The 20,616-nt window shown below is 36.9% G+C and overlaps 1 protein-coding gene across 2 annotated transcripts in view; it reads right to left on the bottom strand.

Moving 5' to 3' along the window:
• Positions 1-16,048, bottom strand: part of LCP2 (lymphocyte cytosolic protein 2) — a 43,228-nt gene extending 27,180 nt beyond the window's left edge. The window contains exons 1-3 of one of the 2 annotated variants that reach the window (XM_039353178.1): positions 15,726-16,048; positions 9,147-9,209; positions 8,705-8,751 (exon numbers count right to left, since the gene is read on the bottom strand). In XM_039353178.1, coding sequence (XP_039209112.1) covers positions 8,705-8,751; positions 9,147-9,209; positions 15,726-15,803 — 188 coding nt within the window. In that variant the 5' untranslated portion in view covers positions 15,804-16,048. Of the gene's footprint in view, positions 1-8,704; positions 8,752-9,146; positions 9,210-15,137; positions 15,268-15,725 lie in introns of those variants that run through there. The other variant, XM_039353186.1, reaches the window with a different exon arrangement.
• Positions 16,049-20,616: the final 4,568 nt, after the last annotated feature.

The raw sequence follows: 20,616 nt of genomic DNA, 5'->3' as shown, positions 1-20,616 counted from the left end.
ATCAACATAAATATTGACTTAAACTGAGTTTTATTGGGGAACCCTTTAGCTAATTGATTTTGCAACCTGGAAGATGCAACCTCATAAAGATACATGTTACTGTAACTTTTCAAGCTAATTTTTGCTAGCAATCTAGATTCAGACCTTCCCCCCCCCCAAAAAAAAGAAATCAAGCAACTTCTGCAAGACTTGATGGATTGGAAATTCATAAAATCTATTCATTCTGTCAAAGTACCCATATGATTATGAATTTAAACTATCACAGAGCTTTCTTTCAAGCTTACATTAATGCTCTACCCTTGGCAAGACTACAAAGAAAAATACAATGTTCCCATCGCAGAACTTCATTTGAACTTCAAGAAATTGAGTCTCTAACCCACACATCTCTTCCCTTTTGTGATTTCCCTTGAATTTAAGGGACATTTCTTGCCATTCGCAGCAACCTGAGACCATTAGGAGAGTTGCAACAACCAATCTATCGGCACTATCTTGTATCAAAACCTATTAGAATCAACCACGCTTAAAGATATATGGTGTTTTTATTCTCCCTTTTGACTGTTTTTAATCTTAATGTCTCTTTTTAATCTGATTTTTCTGTATAACTTGATATATGGTCCAAATAACTAAAACAACGTAAGAATTGTCCAGATTTTTTTACAGTTGAGACATAGATACCCTTAATTAACATTAGCCTTTAGTTTAAACTCTTTTAGGTCATACCCCAAGAAGAAAAGTTGAGTCCTAAGTGCATAACCATATGTCCCTTTAAAGTGATGATATACCGTATTTTCCAGCGTATAAGACATCTTTCTAAAGCAGTGATTCTCAACCTGTGGGTTGGAACCCCATTTGGGGTTGAACGACCATTTCACGGGGTTGCCAAACAACGCAGTCCGCCATTTTCCCCCCTTTTCCTTAGCTGTGCTACTCCCTTTTATTCTATTGGTTTTTGAAAGCCAATAGAATAGACTATCTTAAATAGAGTCTAATTCTGTTGGCTTTCAAAAGCCAATAGGAATTGTCCAGGCTGTCTCTGCCCTGCTGAGCCTGCCAAAAGTCCCATTCTGCAAACGGTGCTGCATCAGCTGAGTAGTCCTCGACTTACGACCAGTTGAGTAGTCCTCAACTTATGACCGGTTGGGGGTCATGACATTAAAAAGGTTGTTCTAAAGCATGCAAATCGTCTCCGAAGTCGAGGGTCGTCTTATACGCCGAGTTGTCTTATACGCCAGAAAATACGGTAACTGCTCATTCCTTTTTCTAAAATAATATATTGGAAGGATGCCTAAAATTTAACTAGTTTCCATGCAATGTGCTTCCATGTTTGTCCAGCTAATGGCTACGCAGTAAGTTAGTTTTATTTTATTTTAGCATATGGAGAGAGAAGGAGTGTATGGTTCTGATCAAAGGTTCCATCATATGTTATATGAAATCTTGTACACTAAGACCATTATTCATCTATCTGTTTATCTTCATTAGATTAGAGAAAGGTAGTGGAAAAAATAGTAAGACACATTTACTGAAAATGCTCAGCAGCAGATTGACACAACTGCATTGAAGCTGAGATGACTAAAAGAAGAAAACAGTCTTGTCACTTACTCTCTTCAACCCAATCAATGTTACCACATGTATTCAGAATTCAAAATCAAGTCATCTACAGCAGACATGTCAAACTTGCGATGTCATGTGACGTCGTGCGATGTATCAGAGCTTTTCACCCATTGCTGGCAATGGGGTGGGTGTGGTTTCCTCATGACGCATCTGGCCCTTAGGCTGGCAGTTTGACACCCCTGATATAAAGGGTTGCATAATTCAGTGAGTAAACAAGTTGCCAACTTTTTTTCAGTCATATGAGTCAACAAAAAGAACTCCACATCCAAGGATTCAAATCATTTTAGGATGATACCAAATATAACAAGAACACAACGAATTCTAGAATTTTTAATTGAGAAATAAGTAATCCTGTTCAAAATGCAGAAAGTAAAAAGCAATATAAATGAAGCATTAGCAATGCAAAATAAAAACAGTGAAGTGGTGGTGCCTGGTTCAACAGCAGTAACTCTGAGAGGGATCTAGAAGGTCTAGTTCATAATCACTTAAGTATGAGCCACAGCTGCCAAAAAGACCAAATACAGTCCTAGGCTGCAACAACAGAGTCAGAGCATCAAGATCACACGAAGTGTTAATATCCTTTTACACTGCTTTGATAAGACACACTTGGAATACTTTGTCTAGCTTTGGTCACATGATGGGGACCTTGTGATCATAGTAGAAATGGTCCAGAAAGATGGCAATGGAAAACAGTTTCCTACTAGCAATATGAAAAGGCTGAATGAACTTTGAAGCTAGATGACTAACAAACATACAAGCCACAAAAGAGCAGAGGGAGAGAGGGAATTAAAATAAAAACCTACACACCCACTGCATCCTGTTCTTACCAGGTTGGCAATCTCGCTATCTTCTGCTCTTATCTGAAAGAAAGCCATCATCCAACAGCTTATCAAACAAGAGTCAGGTACTGTAGAATTCACATTATTGGGCCTTCACCCAATCAGCAAGAAAATGTGGTTATGCAAAAGAAAACCTGTGTTGTTTCTACTTGCATTTCCTGCCCTGCACTGAAGCTTTTTAAAAAGAGGGGAAAAATGAGATTGACTGATGAGGATCAAGGGTTTATATCAGAAGAATGGCAAAGGAGGGATGTGCTTTTGATTTTACTGGCCCTGAAAAAAATGAAAATCAGCCAAGGAAAGTATTTTCCAGCAAGAGAGAAACAACATAATCTCTCCTCTAGCAAGATTAAGAGTGACCTTGTTCTTTTCCCACAACCCTGAACCTGTGGAGGAATGGATTTCATTTCTCAACATCTGTACTGCCCTGAGGGGGGAAAAGACTTAGGAGATTGATAACGTGATAGCTTAGATCATGCCCAGCTGCTCTGTGTTTTCATATTGTTTTATATTATGCATTTTATGTTTTTTATTTGTTTTATTGTAAGCCATCTGGTGTCATACAAAAGTGAGATAGGTGGCTATATAAATTAGGTAAGCAAACATACAATATAAAGCAAATGATAAGAGATTCCCCCCCCAACAGGGTGCATTTCATAAATCACTATCAATCAAGGCAGACTTGATAGCACCACAGCAATGGCTGGATAATGTTGTGAATTGATATAATTCCCTGGTGAGAAAGCTGCCAAGATCAACCACTTACTTAATCCAAGCAGAAGTTGTCTAAATTTTTGGAAAGGCTGGATAAACTTCAGTGGTCTAATGAAAAAGCCCACCATGCTTTTTGAACCATTCGGTAGCTTTTTCTCAGAACCTTAAGACTCAAACTTCAAAACAGCACAATTTTAGAATCAGCAGATTTAAACTAGAGGCAATTCACTTAACATTCTTAAGTTAAAACACACTAAAACAGAAATATTCAATGGAGAAGTTCTTCTTCCCCCTTCCTCCAGTTCCTCTATTCTCTACTTCCTTTCTTTTTCTATGTCTACATATCTTGGTGTGGGGGAAAAGAATGAGGATAAGGAAACAAAGGCTCAAGTGTTTACATCCTAACTATGCTATCGCTTACAATACTGCTATAAGTGTCTTATAAAGGGAGAGACTTTATTTATTTAATCAGATTTATATAGCCATCTTACAAAAGGTGACTTGGCACATAAACATTTATTAAGCAGCCATTATAAAAACAGGTAAAAATATAAAAAGCCACAGTAATAAACCTCATAAAAACAAAAGCACTAACCAATAGGCAAAGATTGAAAATCTTAGCAATGGAGCCATCAAGACAAATCTCTGGTTCCTGGGAGCCCCAGACCTAGCAGCGTAACCAGTTTTTTGAAAAATCAAAAGAGACAGAACATGTCTAGTTTTCACAGCAAAGAAGGGACGTCTTCTGGGACCCACCAAATTTAGGTTCCCTAACTGATCGTACCCATAGCATGCCTTCTTTGTGGGCAGAAGTTTCAGATTCTAACTCTTGGATTAGTAGTTACTCAGTTCCTAGCTCTCCATGTCTCCAGACCTTGCAATTATTTGTTTTCCTGCCCTCCAGATTGCCTGATTTTGGAATTTCATTCCCTAAGAGAAGCTGGGAGAAACATATATATAGTAGTTGCCAGCCATCCAGCCATTCAACAGTTTCCCAGTAGATAAACCAAGACATCCTAAGTCAGGGGTTCTCAACCTTGTCAACTTTAAAACTTGTGGACTTCAATTCCCAGAATTCCTCAGCCAGCTTTGCTGGCTGAGGAATTCTGGGAGTTGAAGTCCACAAGTCTTAAAGTTGACAAGGTTGAGAACCCCTGTCCTAAGTCAACATCAATATGCTCACTTGGGCTTGGGAACTAAGTAGGAACAGTGATCACTAGAGAACTTCAGAACTGGAGGCAAAACCATGAAGTTGAGAAAGATCCCTACCATCGCAAGAAAACTACAAGGATGTGTTTAAGAAGACAAGAGCTGTTGAGCTCAACTTAATGAAGACTCAACTCTAAGACTTTTCATAGGCACTAGCCTTTTCAAGGCTACTTGAAGCATGAACCTTCCCACTTCTGAGTAGTTTCCTTATAATAAACTGTATTTTTTAACTGAAATCAATTTTTAGTCTCTGCCATTCTGATTGGAAAAGAATGGTTTATAATGCATTTGTATATATAGCAACCGACCTTATAATTGACAACCAAGACATCAAAATATTGAATAGCGTTTGCCTTTAGAATCATGTAAAACTAAAGGAACCATCAGTTTTTTAAAAAAAACACAGATCAGCATTTGGCAGAATCATGATAAAGATCTTGAAAAAGATATTCACATGCTGGGATGTGTTTATACTTACAAAGATCAGAATCATGCATTTTACTTTTCCTGTGAAATTCTATGAAGTTGTAAATTAGAGTTTGAAACAGTAAAATAGAAAGAATGCTGATTTCTTTTAGTGTTGAAGAAAACTCTTGAAACCAAGAAAATATATCATAGCACAAATCAATTCAGAGTTGTCATTTGACACTCAATGACCAGGCTCAAATTATCATATGTTTGATACATTATGCAAAGGCACAGAAGTTTATAATGCCAAGAAGGGTGGCTTTAAAAATAAAAGGCATGGCAAGCAATAAGGTGATGGATTCCATGTTGGATGATCTAATATGCTGGAAAAAATCCATGTCATCACTAAGAGTCAGCATTGACTTATTGGCACATAATCAATATAGCATAAGTCTTCTGGCAAATGTGTATGCATATAAATGTGTGAGAAAGGGAAGGAAGGATGCTGGTTCCGCATGTAATAACAACAAATATTTTGTTTAAACCACATTCTGTTAAATAATTCACAGCTGAGTTATAATTCTGTGTTACAAATTATACCTGATAAGTTACAAGAGTTATATAAAGTTTAAACAAAAACCAAACAAGCCAAATTATTGGCTTATTACAATGGATTAATTCAGTCAGTACACATATATATATAATATGAATGAATGAATATGGTAAATTGGATTATAATATTTGATTGAAATTGTATATAATTTACTGCTTTTTATTATCTTGTCTACTTTTCTTGTGTGATTTGGAGTGACAAATTTTTACTCATTGGTATTGACAAACATGTAAGTGGATGGATGGATAGATGCATCGTAATGTGCAATAAAATGAAATATAAGAAGATTTGAATGTTCTGTGTTCCAATAGAATGAGATTTAGAAATATTTTAAGAGCTCTTATTGGGTATTTAAAATTAATGGAGCAATAGGTGATAAGTATCTGCTGTGTATTAGCCAACACACATACAGATACAAAATCGGCTAAGGGGATAATTAACTTAAAGAATAATTCTTTTACAAATCTCCTAGCAAACAGTGGAAGCAGCCATTAAAGATGGTTTCTGAAACTTCTGCTTGCAGAAAAAGCAATAAAACTGAATTTAGCACAGATGTCAATAGCAACAGATTAATTTCAACAAATCTTATGAATAGTAAAAATATATAAATGGCAATTGGTTTGGGACTTTTTTTTTTTTTGCTTAAACAAATAAAGCAACGTTGAAAACAAGGGTTCATGAACATCAACCAGCAGTTAAAATGGCATGACCACAAATCCCTGAGCCCCAAACCATATTGATAATAAAAAACACCAGTTCGATTGGGAAGGAGCAAAAATCATTGGGCATGCCAACACCTGCCACACACAGGAATTTATTGAGTCCTGGCATTCCACCAAAGGAACAATTAACAAGCATATTTATCTAGATCCAGTATATGAATACGTAAGCAAGCAGACCATTTGAATGATCAATCAACAAGAGAACCAGTCAGCTGCTCAGAATTTAAATATAGCTCCAAATGAACAACCAATCGCACGACCACACTGGGACACAAGATTTTTATAAGCTAAGGAGAATAGACAGGAAAATCCTGCTGATGATATTACCTAGACTGATAACAAAACATTCAGAAAATAAATTGAAATAAGCTTGGAGAGCAAAACCACTGCCAAAATCTTAAACCTGAGCTACAAGTATTTTCTATTATTTCAAAGCAACATAGTTTTTATATTTAGCAACTTGAATGAGCAACAGCAATACTATTTGTAAGGCCACATGCAATGCACTCTTTTGCATTTGTCAATCTGCCTGCAAAACACATTGTATTTTCTATGTCTGGCAATCTGCCAGAATAAAGCAAAACACGAACAGAAAACAAATAGTGACCACAATGTAATAATACAGAACATGAGTTCACATGATTTATCCCATGTCATGTATGTACAGGGCTTCCAAACCTTATGCAATAAACAGGCTTCTTGCATGTCTTCTGTCTTTTCTATTTGACCTAGTTCATACATGTTAATCAAATCCCACAGAATATTTGTGGCACAAGTATGATTCTCAGGTGTTATGTTATTCTCTTATGGGCAGACACCAACAAAGCTTTTCCAGAGCTTTTTCCATTATCTAAAGCAAAGTCAATCTGAACCTCTGATTGGTCAGTCTGAATGATTCCTGAATAAGGCCAATGAAAAACAGTAATTCTTTCTCAATTATGTTCTTCCTCCCACTCAATATTGCTACTGTCGAGATGGTTGAGAAAAAAGCAAAAGAACTATAAATGGGGGGGGGGAAGAGAACTAATATGTGGGTGGTAATAAAAAAAGGTGATATTGTGTGTTGTAAAACATGTGATCTTGAAGCTATTTTAGACGGTAAAGCTGAGACAGGAAAGCACATGCCACTAAAAGGAAAAAACCATATCAAAATACTGCAAAAAAAGATCAAGCAAGCGTTTATGTACTACAGCACTCCACATCCTGGAGTCCTCAATGTATATTGATACTAAAAGTTTCAGAATTCTCATCCAGAAGGGGTTCTGCCTAGGATGCTTGAACAGTTCTGGGCATATTTGGAGCAGCCAGGGACAGTTATGACATATTTCAGAAACTGGAATTCTACAGAGGGCTGCATTTGGAGCAGAAGATTATTTATATTCCCTAAATGTACCGAAACAACCTCAATAAATTGTTGTGTGAATTTGCAAAGATCCCATAGCAATAATTTAGGTTAAAAAAAAATGCACGTAGCAGAACTTCAGTATAACTACACCACTTATGAAGCAATTAAACAAGGACAATAATAATGTCAGAATGATTTAATTTTTTTTTAAAAAGCCATTAAGCCTATGAGTCAAAATATCAGTGGATAATGCCATTTACATATTCATACCAATTGCCTCCCACAGAAGACAAGAATGAATGTTTTTTGCTTGATAACAATTAAATTTTAGACATGCATTCTTACATGTTTTACGTGTTGTTCCCTTTTGGGGTAATAAGCGGTATTATACATAGCAGAGAAGAAAGAAGTAGTAAACAAAATATATTAAACAAAGTGGATAAGAAAAGGAAGCATAGCTAAATCGAGCTTATACCAACACAGTTGATTGTTCTCCATGCATTTCTATCCTTCCCTGATGTGAAAAGTAAAAAAAAAAATATTGTGAAAGTTTTAGATGTTCCTGACATTTCTTGTAATATAATTGAAATTGGAACTTTATGGCCAGCTTTATACAAGGAAGAAAAAGGGATACTCTACTTGGCTATAAAAATGTGAAGTTATTTTTTGCACCTTATCATTATTTCTATTTTTTTTTACTCTAATAAATGTTAGACAATGATAATGGCATCAATGGCATCTAAGTCCACTGCTTTAAAAGTCCCATAGTAATTTGTACAAAAAGGTGTCCATGACTTATTCTTACTGACTTGAATAAAATCTGAATACAACTCAACTTAGATTCTACCCAAGTTCTTTATTTTAGGTATACTTATTTATAAATAAATAAACTCAGTCTGGAGTCTGACCAAGTTATTTAGATTAGAAAAGGTTTTATTAGTTGTATCTATTTCTCATGTAGATTCCAATAATATTTCCTTTTGGGGCCAACATTTGCTGTATCTTTCAGAAATAGTTTTCTGCCCCTCATCTCTACATCTTCATTGAAAGGAAATTAATATTATCTGATCCAAGGCAAGACAATTTGAGTGGGGGAGGGAAGCATCTAGAGAACATGAGCAGAACTTGTGTTCATGGAATTAGTTTTCTTTTTAATTGGATTGCGATGGGTTTCTTTTCCACATATTTAGCATCAAATTACTGATGACAGAATCAGATTTTAAAACAGATGTGATTTACTTACGGAACTTTTAGCTGTGGAAACTTCTGAAAATCATTTTCAGACATGTTCTGAAACAAAAATACAGAATGCTATAATTAAGCATGTGACATAGTTTTGGTTACTTATTATAAAATAAAAATAGAATTGCAATGGTCACATGAGAGTGATATTTGCTTAAATTTAACTTGTAACACATGTTGTTTCCGCATCCCTTTATCTTCTTCCCTAAGTATTCACCAATACCTCTTTGTTTTTATTAGCTTACTTACTATCCATCAGTAACAGTTGATTGATTAACTGATTGCCTAGCCAAAGAAGTTAAATCTTTTGACATATCTTTCTGAAAATTTGCAACCAGATTTAAATGGTGTTCCTGAACTTTCTAGACAATTGGATTAAATAATCCTTATGTCCATTTCCAACTTTATATTCTGTAAGTCTATAAAAGTATTGAAAAACTTACCAGAAATCTTTGTCCAGTTATGTTAAGTTTCCGAACAACTTTTTCGCAGTCCTTGAAGTTTAACTGCAAATGAAAATAAACATGGTTAATGATAAATCATTGTTATCCTCCATCCTCTACTCATACTTTTGGGAAGTAAATACCATCAAATTCAGACATTATGCACAATTTTACACTCTTAAGCTTGTACTGTTAATAATTACAAGCATATCTGAAACCAGATTTAAAATGTCTGAATAAAGCATAATTGATACATGGCTGCAAATTAGATGTGCTTCTTCAGAAATAACAATAACCTCACTGGAAGTTATGACTGCATATTTTTTTCCATAATGTTAGTAGTCAGACAGTAGGCTGTTTCATCATCGTGGCTGTTTCATCATCGTGAACTGAAAGGCTAAAGACACAATTTGTCAAAGCTTTCAAATACTGATCTAACCTGATAAGAAGTTTTTTATTTAAAAAAATAAACCTTAATTGCAGAAGAGATCATGTAAATTTAGTTCAAATATCATAACTATTCACAGTGAGAAGAGTGCTATGTGATTTTTTTCTTTTCTTTTTTGCTGCTTAAGTAGCAGTTCAGAGAAACACATCTTCTGTACAGCTTCATAATTTGTACAGTTACACAACTTATTTAGCCTTACAAAATCCCTATTAATATATTTGCTTTTCTATTTGATTGATTTATTTTCTTTTAAAAGAGCAGGTTGAAGGGGGCTTTTCCCCAACTTTGGCTAATGTTCAGTCAAAATGTTCCAACAAAGATAACTTGCACCAACATCAGTACACATCTGGATTACTGCGAGGTATTCTATCTGGCTCTGCCTTTGGAGACAACTCACAGCTGGTATAGAATGCAACAGCTAAACTCCTGGCAGAGCCAGCTTGCTACTGCAGAGTTATTAAAATATCACTTATAAAGCTGCAAATGGCATAACATATCCATATATATCAGGAACCACCTTGCCAAAATAAGTCTACCCATCATTTCTGAATATCTAGTGAGGGCTTGCTGAGGTTCCTATCCTCTTATGAGGTACATCCAATGTGGGTCAGGAAGCAGTTTTTTTTCAATACACTCTCTCAAGCAGGGGTGCCATCCCGTGGGCTGGAAGTGTCATCAGGAAACCACATCCACCCCATTGCCAACAATGGCGAAAAAGCTCCGATACATTGTGCGATGTCACATGATGTCGCGAGTTTGACATGCCTGTTCTAAAGCAATATTTTTCAAACTCAGCAACTTTAAGATGTGTAGACTTCAACTCCCAGAAGTCCTTAGCTAGCATTTGGCCCCATCCTTCCTGGTTCTCCCTAAGGCAATTGAAAACTGTCCTATTCTAACATGCCTTTGACTTTGAATAATAGTGAGATTCATTATATTAGTATACTAATTCATATTCTGTATAGTTTTAGTTTGTGTTGTTTTGTTTGCCTTGCTGTACACTATTCAGAATTTGATTACAAAAATGTACAAATATTGATAATATTTTTAATGGTTTCTCCTGTGTATAGCCATTATCTGACCACCCAAAAGCAAATCTGAGTGCAGAACAATCTCATTAGGCCTTTGCTAGTGACTGTGATTTCAAGCTGAGGAGGTGTGTCACACTACATAGGAAACATAATTCTTCTCAGCGAACTGAAGAAGTAACTAAGGTAGTTATTTCTTTATATTGTCTTAATATTTTCTCCAGGAGTGCCAAGAGCAAACAGAGGGTTTTGCACATGCATCAAGAGATTGATATTCATCCACAAAAATTTCTTCCAACAGTGGAAACTGCTGGATGATGGTTTGAATTGAAACAATGTAGCTACTTAAGCTTAGTTAAGAAAGGGCTTCTCACAAATCGTGCTGGAAAAAAAATCCCTCTTAAACTTTGAAGAGCTTTTGTTCTCATTATGGTAACTGAGTATGTTAAGACTTAAGCTCAGACAAACTGTATATGTGGTAAACCAAGACATAGAAACGATGTTCTGTTTTTTTCTAAATTTAAGCTCAGTTTTCAATGAATTCAGTAAATTTATTGCAGGTTACGTTACAATCATTACAGTGAACAGTGAATTCATTAAAGATTCTTGACTGACTGAAATCTCTCTCTTCTTGAACCAAAACACAGAGCATCTCATTCATATCCTTCCTGAGATTGTTTCCAGCAGCATAAGTATTAGCCGAGGGATAAAATGGATCCCTGCTTAGACATCATAAATGCATACAATAATTCTCAATACAAAATCAGAGTCCTGCCCTCTAGCAAGACAGTAGCTAAAACATACGGTAACAGCAATACCACTTAAACTTACAGCATGTACTGCTCCATAGTGCTTTACAGCACTTTACAATAAGTATAACACTCACACAATCTCATGGCCTAGAAAGGTTTTTGTGTTCTCAATGCTATTATAAAAATAATAGACTAACAGAAGTCCCCCCACGACACAAGTCACAACAGGACCAATACAGGTATGGCATAGGTCAATCAAGCAGTTTATCTTTCAAAATTATTTTAGAAACTAATTGGGAAAAATACAAAAATAATAAATATCTTGATATTCCTAAAGAATATTATTTAGGAATCAAGTAATGTTGATACTACCCATCAAAGGGTCTTGTCTATGACTGGTAAATTTGACACAGGCTGGTAGTCCAAAACAATTAGACCAAAGAGAGCTTTTATATTTTAATTTGAGGCAATAAGAAAATCTGTCAGGATTAGGCACAAGAAGTGACTGACCTTGTCTGTAAGGACTGAGCATGTTGCTTAAGGTGAAAACTACTGATAGGATCAAAAAAAGAACATCTAAGGAAACTACTCCATTACAGTTACTCAAGAGGTGGTCTAGTATTAGAGAAGAAAAGACTAAGATGGGCTTCCAGCAACTTTTCACATTGCTGATTGCACGATTGATCACTAAGTTGAAAATGTGGCAAATAAAGCTGCAGGAAGTCCAAAAGCTGAATAGGACTTTGCAAAGCAACCTATTGGTGATCAGTTCAGTTCAGAGTTTTCTAATGCATTAAACATCAATGTACTGAAAAGGCCAGTCCCTAATTTGGCCTGATGCTAAATGTGTCCCTGTAGCATGGATGGCATTGGTGCAACCCACATTCAAAAATATTTGAACTACAAGATTTGCACCTCACAACAAGCAACTTCTCTATTTCTAGCAATCCACTCTGCTAAAAAGTAGAGCATGTATCCACAGAAATAAATTCCTTATATTAGTCCATCTGGGAGACAAGGCTTCCAATCATTCCAACTAGGAAAAGAGTGAGAATCCGGATGAACAAAATTATACATGCAGAAAGGATTCCACCTAGGCAGAGCCATTTGGAGTAATTGGCCCAAGGGACACAAGAAGAAGATTTTAGTTTATGAAGTGCAAGACAGTGTTGTCGCAAAAGAAGTGCACAATGGGGCTTTAAAAAATGTTGCAATAGAGCACAAGAAATAAAATAGTCGAATGCCTGTTTTGGTTTTGGAATCACATTTACAGTATTTACTGATAGAAAGATAAAGCTCTTTCCTCAGATAATTATTTACAAATTCAGGAAGGGAAGGTGTTGAGATCATCCTACATTCTGCTGAAGACAATACTGTAGATTGTACAAGAATCTGTTCCAAACGAAGGAATGGCCAAGTGCAGATGACAACAGAGTTTATCTCGGAAAAACTGGAGGCCTCGAAAATTAGCAAATCACCAGCTGCTCACTTGATTAAGTTAACGTTAGTAAACAGCGATACAAGGCTTCCTTCCTTCATCCATTTTTCTCTTCCCATCCCAGCAGAGATAACCTTTCTCCATCCTATCCTGCCTTCCTTCCTGTTCCTTCCTTTTTATTATTTCTTTTGGAAGAGAGTATAAGACTATGTGTGTTTGTATGTGGTGTGTGTGTATTTGTGTGTGTGTGTGTGTGTGCGCGCACTTTTGTGCTTCTGTGTGAGACAGAAATTTGTATACACGGAAGGGCTGGCAGACTGAGGATCAATTAGTTTTATAAATATGGTATTTTACTATATAGGCAATTAATTTTAATTTATATCATATGTATATATTAATTCAATGTACTAGCCTTTGCATGGCAGTTATAGATACTCACATATATGTATCCACCTAGATAAGGGTTTGTGTACAAATGTTTATTGTACGTTCCTTTATGAAGGAGAAATCTTCAGCTGGAATGGTCAAGTTGGAGAAATCTGGTACTGTGTAAGATTTTTGTCTTTGTTATCTATTTCTTTCTCATTTCTTTCTTTCTATTTATATAGCCACACATGTCAAATACATGTCTTTGAGTAGCTTACAGCCATTTTTTTTTATTCCTATTTTAAAAACAACACTACTTTCATCTGAATCCTGGGTGTATTTTGGATACAGTGACCAGATGCCCTTTATTACAAAGGACCATCCTTTATTTCAGAAAGCTGAGTTTTAGATTTGGGTTTTTTTATTTTTTTGATCTTGCTCTTAGACTGTCTTTGTAAGGCAAAATTATAAATATATACAATTGATTTTTTTTATCCTTATAAATCTCTTTCAGATTTGTGCCCTTTTTAGATTTGTCCTTCATTTATTCCCAAAAAATATGGTTAGTATAATTTTGGAGGAAGCTAGTGGAATGAATGTTACATTTGAAAGTTTCCAAGTTCAGCCCCCACCACCTCCAGTTAAAGAAACAGGTAAGGGCTGAAAAGGAAGACAAGCGCTATTAAGATCACTATTAATACTGTAAACCAGTATTTCCCAAACTTGACAATTTTAAGGCATGAGGACTTCAACTCCCAGAATTCCACAGCCAGCTGAAGTCCTCATGCCTTAAAATTGTCAAGTTTGGGAAACACTGCTGTAAACTCATGCTGTAATGGAAAACCATTAGTGAAAGTGAAAGAACTTTGGCTTTTAAGATGCAAAGGGTATGAAAATCAAGCTCTTTCAGCAAGCCCAGTATAATGTGGCTTTGTGCAATATTTTGTGTGCAATATTTTGTGCAAAACCTGATTGTGCAAAGCCTGGTTGTCTGCTGAGATTTGTCATAAAAAGAGTATAGTCCACAGCTCTGTAAAGGCAATGCAAGAAGGGTATACTAAAGCAATTAGTAAAAAAAAAAAAAAAAAGACAAGAAATCCTTCCTCAAGTTTGACAAATTGCTTAATCTGTACATTCATTTGAACTACACAGAGTTGTAGTCTATTGCTGGGCCACTGCAAAGTTGTCACTGGAACTTGATTTATTCTTGACTGTTGCCTGAGGGTATAATAAAGCTGAAAGAGACTAATTGAATCTGTCAAAGCTAGAAGACCTGTAAGTCCAAGGTAGTGTAATTGTCAGTGTTCCTGCTGTCTCCACTCTTCTCTAATGAAGTCTGCCACTTGGTTTAACTTCTCTTTGACTGCTAACATGATATTCATCTGCGGAAGCACATTGCTATGAGTTGTAGGAAAAATAAATTAAGTTGTCATAGTCACATAGTGCAGTCAAGGCAGGAAGCACTGTGTCTCCTGAAAACTTCATCAAGCTGAGCCTGAACTATTGGCCCTAATACTTTCGTGGCTACTATTTGGGGTATCTATGTAGCATCTCTAGTCATACTTAACATGATTTTAAAGAGAGAGTGATTGCATAAAGGGATGGAGGAATAGGAGGAAATTTAGTGAGACTGTAAACTATTTCTGGAGTTAAACCGTTTTTAATGCTGCCCAGTGTTAGCTATGTTCAAAGCTCTGCAGTATATTACACAATCTATGCACACTCTAATTCAGTTTGGGGGAAGGAGAGATGACATTTTATGAGAAACATAAGCAGCAATGCATAGTTGCTACACTGAAAGGAGAGCGCCAATGTGTGATCATATATGTGTCTTCTCCCTAGCACAGCAATAGCTCTTTGCAGTTTGATTTGTATCCTTCTTCCAATAGTTAAAAAGCTAAAACACCAGGCTATGCAAGAAAGCCTTCTCAAAGAACTTTACAAAGCACAACCAGATACCTCTTTTTCTGGCCAGGTATTAATTCCCACGGAGATTGGTGAGAATGGTGAGTCTTTTGCTTTAAAGCCTTTAACTGTGGCCCTTCAAATCAAAAGTCAGCCTCAAGCTTTGCTTTAAGGCAGAAATGCTGCCTCTCTGTGTAGAATGTATAGGCTAAGAGAGAGAGAGAGAGAAAGAATTAGCCTTGCCTTTAAGGCCAAGATAGATTCAGATTACGATACAGATTGGATGTAAATAATTTGGCCACTTGTAACTTTGAATCTGGAATGGCAGTCGTTCACTCTAATTATACAGAGAAACCATATGACTTTATTGGCAACCAGTAGAATTCCAGGTTCTTATTACAAATAAGTGGAGAGAGTGTAACAGATAATAATAATAATACATCTATATTTCCCTAGATGCAAGCTATTCTTTGGAAAGGATTACTTTGGAAAGCTGAAATTACATAAAATATATGTGTATGGAAAAATGTGTTTTCTGGATAGGAGGAAAACAGACAGAAACTCAGACTTTCCAATTGACAAAATTGGGAATCCTAAGTGGAAATGGTAAGGTTGAAACTGTTCAATTAAAATGAAACTTACCCTCCTAAAGTAGTCTGCCAAGTCATTGGGCGACCAGCGGGCCACTTCGGAACGATAGGGTGTGCTTCGTAAATCCATTTCTGTTTCTGGTTAGTCAGTTAGGAAGCAAAACATGTTAACCTTTGGCTGTGACACACTGTAGGATATCTCCCCAGCAGCAACAGAGACAGGAAAAATACAGCAGATCCACAGAATTAATTTAAAATGAAAATTGAACTCCTAGGTTTGGGCTTTCCTTCAAAGTGTGCTGCAACTGAAGACGGCAAAGCTTCCGGTGTGAGTGAACGGTCTCTTTCTCAGAAAACCTGTCATCAAGTAGCTCAGCTTCACCACTTCCTTTTTTGAATCTAAATTCATAAATAAGGAAATAAGGTGGTTCCATTCCATTATTGCAAAAGAAGTCCTGAAAATCATGTTACCCTTGAGAAAAGACATTGTTCTGCTAGGAACCAACACAACTGGGGGAATCAGATGCTTTGTGCAAAAGAAGAATGTAACATATTGAGACTGCAGAATTTTTTTTGAATTCATGATATTTTTTAAAAAAAGAGGGGGGGGGGGAATTCAGATATAAATAGGAAATAAAGAAGCCAGAATTGTTTTCCTCTGTTCCTCTCTCAGAATCATTTGAATGAAATTTATTGTATATGTGAAATAGCATTTCAAAATTTGACACTTGTCTTATAATTAATATAACCATCCTGCTCTGGGTGACAAGACAGTTTGTAAATATCTCTAGTCCTGTTTAGCAAAGTTGAAAGACAGCCAAAGATCAAGCACAAAAAAATAAAGTAAGATAATGCGGAAAGATTATGTTGACCCACTGTATGAAGCCTAGGCTTGTTTATTGAAGCTTTATTGCCACAATTGTGTGGCTTCACAGTAACAATAACAAATAAAACAAATAACACTAAACTAGAAAATTTGATTTGTAAATAAAGATCCTGGATTCAGATAAAACCCAGCTCATTTTCATTCAGTATAATAGATAAGTCTAATCAAAGATGCAAGCACAAGCATGTCTGCCTCACAGATACCATGCTAACATCACACCACTACAAAATGGAAATGCTTGTGAGGGGTGTCGGGAAGGAAGGAAGGAAGGAAGGAAGGAAGGAAGGAAGGAAGGAAGGAAGGAAGGAAGGAAGGAAGGGGAAGAGGAGGAAGATGGCAACCACAATTGTGCAATTGAAGCTCCATTCTCTACTTTTTTTGGATTCATTCCTGCAGATGTCCCTTCAGTTCAACTTCAACTGTTAGTCTTCCAATATCTTTCAAGTACTGTGCAACATGCTATGCAAATGCAAAGTAAAGATGTGGAAAAAATAATAAGAAAGTAGGGGATCAATAAAATCAAGACTGTTCTTTGAGTGTATTATTCGATGAGGCAAAAGTACATCAAAAACAAACTTTATGTAGATCTCATCTAGATTTTTGTTTTCCCAATTACATTAACAACTGGGTTAGCATCTGTTAGAAGTTTGTGCAAGTTATCTTATCTCATCCTATATTACAGTGATGTATATTAAAATAGTATAATAATGTTGTTTAAACATTATAATCACTGTGATGATCTTCTCTTTCGTATCAAGAAATAGAAAAACAAATAGTATGTAGTTGCCTGCATCACCACAAGAGTGCAGCCAAACTCAATTCTTCTCATACATATATAAGACTTGTTCATAATCTGGATGAGGTGGAAGTTAGCAGCATTGCCAAAAGGTGGTAGAAAAATAAAACAGTGTCTTTTAAAAATAGCCTGCAGAGTTATTTAAGGGAATACCCTCTTTACCTTGACCTTGAGTTTTTCCTGTTTGAAAAATAAATGAAAACAAATTGATTAAAAATCTGTCTCCATTTTTCTTTTGTAACTTTTTCTAACGTTACAACTGTTGCATATAATTCTTTGTTCTATGTAGTTCTTAAAGTTAATTATCTAAGGTTTTTTTTTAATTGCAAAATTCTTTGACGTAATTCTTTGTTACATAATATACAGGTGGTTTTTGAAATTGTAGTGAATATTCGTAGCTGGGTTTGTAGATTTAGGCAGAAATTTAACATCTTCCAAGCTTGCTGCTTGGCTCCTGGATGCTTTGTTACCAAACTAGGTAACATCTTCAGTGGGGTTTGGGGTGAAGTGTCTTGTTTGTTTACATAAGTCCTGGGTAATTGGTTGGTCTTATGACCGTTTGAATCACAAGATTGACTGAGTCATAAGACTGATTGAATCACAGGACTGATTCTGGTCTTGTGACTTCTGACTGGTGTCTGTGAGGCAAGAAATTCAACTGGTGAGAGGGTGGTCAGTTCTGTCATTGATTGGTGGCTCAAATGATCCTCTTCCTTATTGGTTCATACATTGGTTCCAAGTCAATATTGGTGTTTGTTGATGGACCCATTGACAGTTGGTAAGTTTTCAACTTACAACCACAATTGAGCCCAAAATTTTCATTGCTAAGCAAGGAAGTTAAGTGAGGTTTGCCCCATTTTACAACCTTTAATGCAGTGGTGGGATTCAGCCGGTTCGCACCAGATCGGCAGAACCGGTAGCTAATTTTAGGTTACCTAGGCCCAGAATGGACTTCCAGAAGCATCCACACAGAGAACCGATTGTTCACATATTTGAATCCCACCACTACTTTAATGGCGTAGTTATTAAGGAAATCACTGCAGTTAAGTGAATCTGAATTTTCCCCCATTGACTTAGCTTGTCAGAAAACATCCGGGAAAATTAGAAATAGTGATCACATGAACCCGGGACAATGGAGCTCTGATAAATACATGCCAGTTACCAAGTGCCCAAATTTTGATCACATGACCATGGGAACACTGCAACAGTCATAAATGTGAAAACCAGTCATACATCACTTTTTCAGTGCTGTTGTAACTTCAAACGGTCACTAAAAGAACAACTGCAATTCGAGGACTACCTATATATTTCCCAGTGTATATTTCTGAAGTATATGCAGTGACAGTGTTTAGAAATAGGTGTTCTTTGAAGTGATCTGCCATAAACAAATTTGTTTTGTGTATGTTTCTTCAGAGAAAAATGGACAGTAGATGCCAATAGGACAGTAGATCAGGTATTGTTGTCTGTTCCATGGCAGGGTACTTGTTTTTTCTTTTTAGTGGCTTTTACAAAACTGACTTGCACAGCCATCTATGATGGCTTTTTTAAGGACTAAGTTAAGTGATGTTCACGCTTTCATGACACATGAAAGTGAACTCTACTCACTTAGTCCTTCTGTATAGTCTTTCCCTCACTGAAGCTGTCTGAAGCCTTTTAAACTTATTGTTTGACCTCTTATTGCAAGCTACAAAGATCTCTGGTTTGAAATGACTAACTCACTATGACACACTAACTCAGATAAGGGATTACCATAGTGTAGTGATGGCAAAACTTTTAGAGACCAAGTGCCCAAAAACCTGCCCCGCTCCCACCTTACACTCCTGCACCACCCCCCACCCTGCTCCACCCCCTGCTCTGCCCACCCGCAGGGCCACACAATGCCTCCACAACCTACCAATCACCTGGGTGGCCCAGCAGTGTCATGGCAGGTACACCCTCTGCCCGCGCCCTGCAGCATCAACTGTGTGCGACAGCGTGCGAGGGTGGAATCTTGTCCCCGCTGCCTGGCTGCCAGGTCCTTGGCTGCGCTTCTCCGTGCGGGCCGTGCTCGGGGGTGACTCTCCTCCAGGGGGGCTGCTGATAGGAGTGGACTGCGGGAGGAGGTGGGGCTGAGGCAATGGTGCACATGCCCACAAAGAGGGCTCTGAGTGCCGCTTCTGGCACGTGTGCCATAGGTTCACCACCACTGCCATAGTGGAATCTGCAAGCAAAAAGCCAAGATGATTATCACATTCAACACAAGTGAAGCCCTGTCCCTTTTGTACATGCATCAATATCACACATATGTTCAAAAGATTAGAATGGCTCTGACCTTGCTAATCTTTCACAAGGACTTAAACACATGATTGTGTTCTTCATCCCATTGCCTTGAGTGTGTGAAGGGTCCCATCTCCTGGTTGTGCTAACAACTATTGATTGTGACATCTTCCTCGGCTGCTGTGTATAAACTGAATAAAATAAAGGAGTGGAGCTTCAATTGCATAGCTGCAACTACCATCTTTACTTTTATTTTTTTTAAACCCTTTGCCACCCCACTGGGTTATTTTTCTTAAAGCCATTCAACACTCTCAAGTTTAGCGGCTTTGTTCTTATTTGTCAATAAAAGAGATCTTCTGATTCACATGCAATTATTTGAGGAGAAAAAATCCTTTAGAAATATAATGTATGCAGAATAGCCAATATATTGTGCACTTTCTAAATCATTAAATGTTGTCCTCACTTTACATAAAGGAAATAAATGTGCTTAAAATAACATTGGGACAGCTTCAGTGAGTAATTAATTTCTAAACCGGGAGTTAAACTTTTATCTAGAACCTACATTCTTTGCACTGAGTCACTCTTAAAATGCAGTCTTGGGGCTTCCAGTTTTGTGTTGTAGTGACACAACTGAGGGTTTTCAAGGCTTCGCACCCCACAGCTGACCCTACCAGGGGAACCTAAATGGGTTTAAAGTCACCCTGGAAGGGCAACAAAGAAGGAGGGCCCCCCATGTATCACAGAAAGATGGCAGTTGATCCGTTTAATCCAGGGAAAGCCCTTCCTGGATCAAACTGACAGGAGAAAGGCTAGCTGTACCTCGGTGACTAGCCCAAGCTATCGGCATCCGAAGTCCAAAAGTATCAACTAGAACAACTGTGAACAGTGTGTTGGAAACTGGGTGAGAATATCGATCTTTTTTTTCTTTTATTTTGCAACTAATTTCCTGGAAAAGATCCCCAAGAAGCAAAAATCCTCTGAAAGTGAGAAGCAAGGGGATCGCCC

Source organism: Crotalus tigris, unplaced genomic scaffold (genome assembly GCF_016545835.1).
Source record: "Crotalus tigris isolate CLP2741 ecotype Arizona unplaced genomic scaffold, ASM1654583v1 scf7180000017568.12009008, whole genome shotgun sequence".
In the NCBI taxonomy this organism is placed as follows: Eukaryota; Metazoa; Chordata; class Lepidosauria; order Squamata; family Viperidae; genus Crotalus; species Crotalus tigris.
The sequence above is the reverse complement of the archived record's forward strand: the minus strand, read 5'-3'. Positions and strand labels throughout refer to the sequence as shown.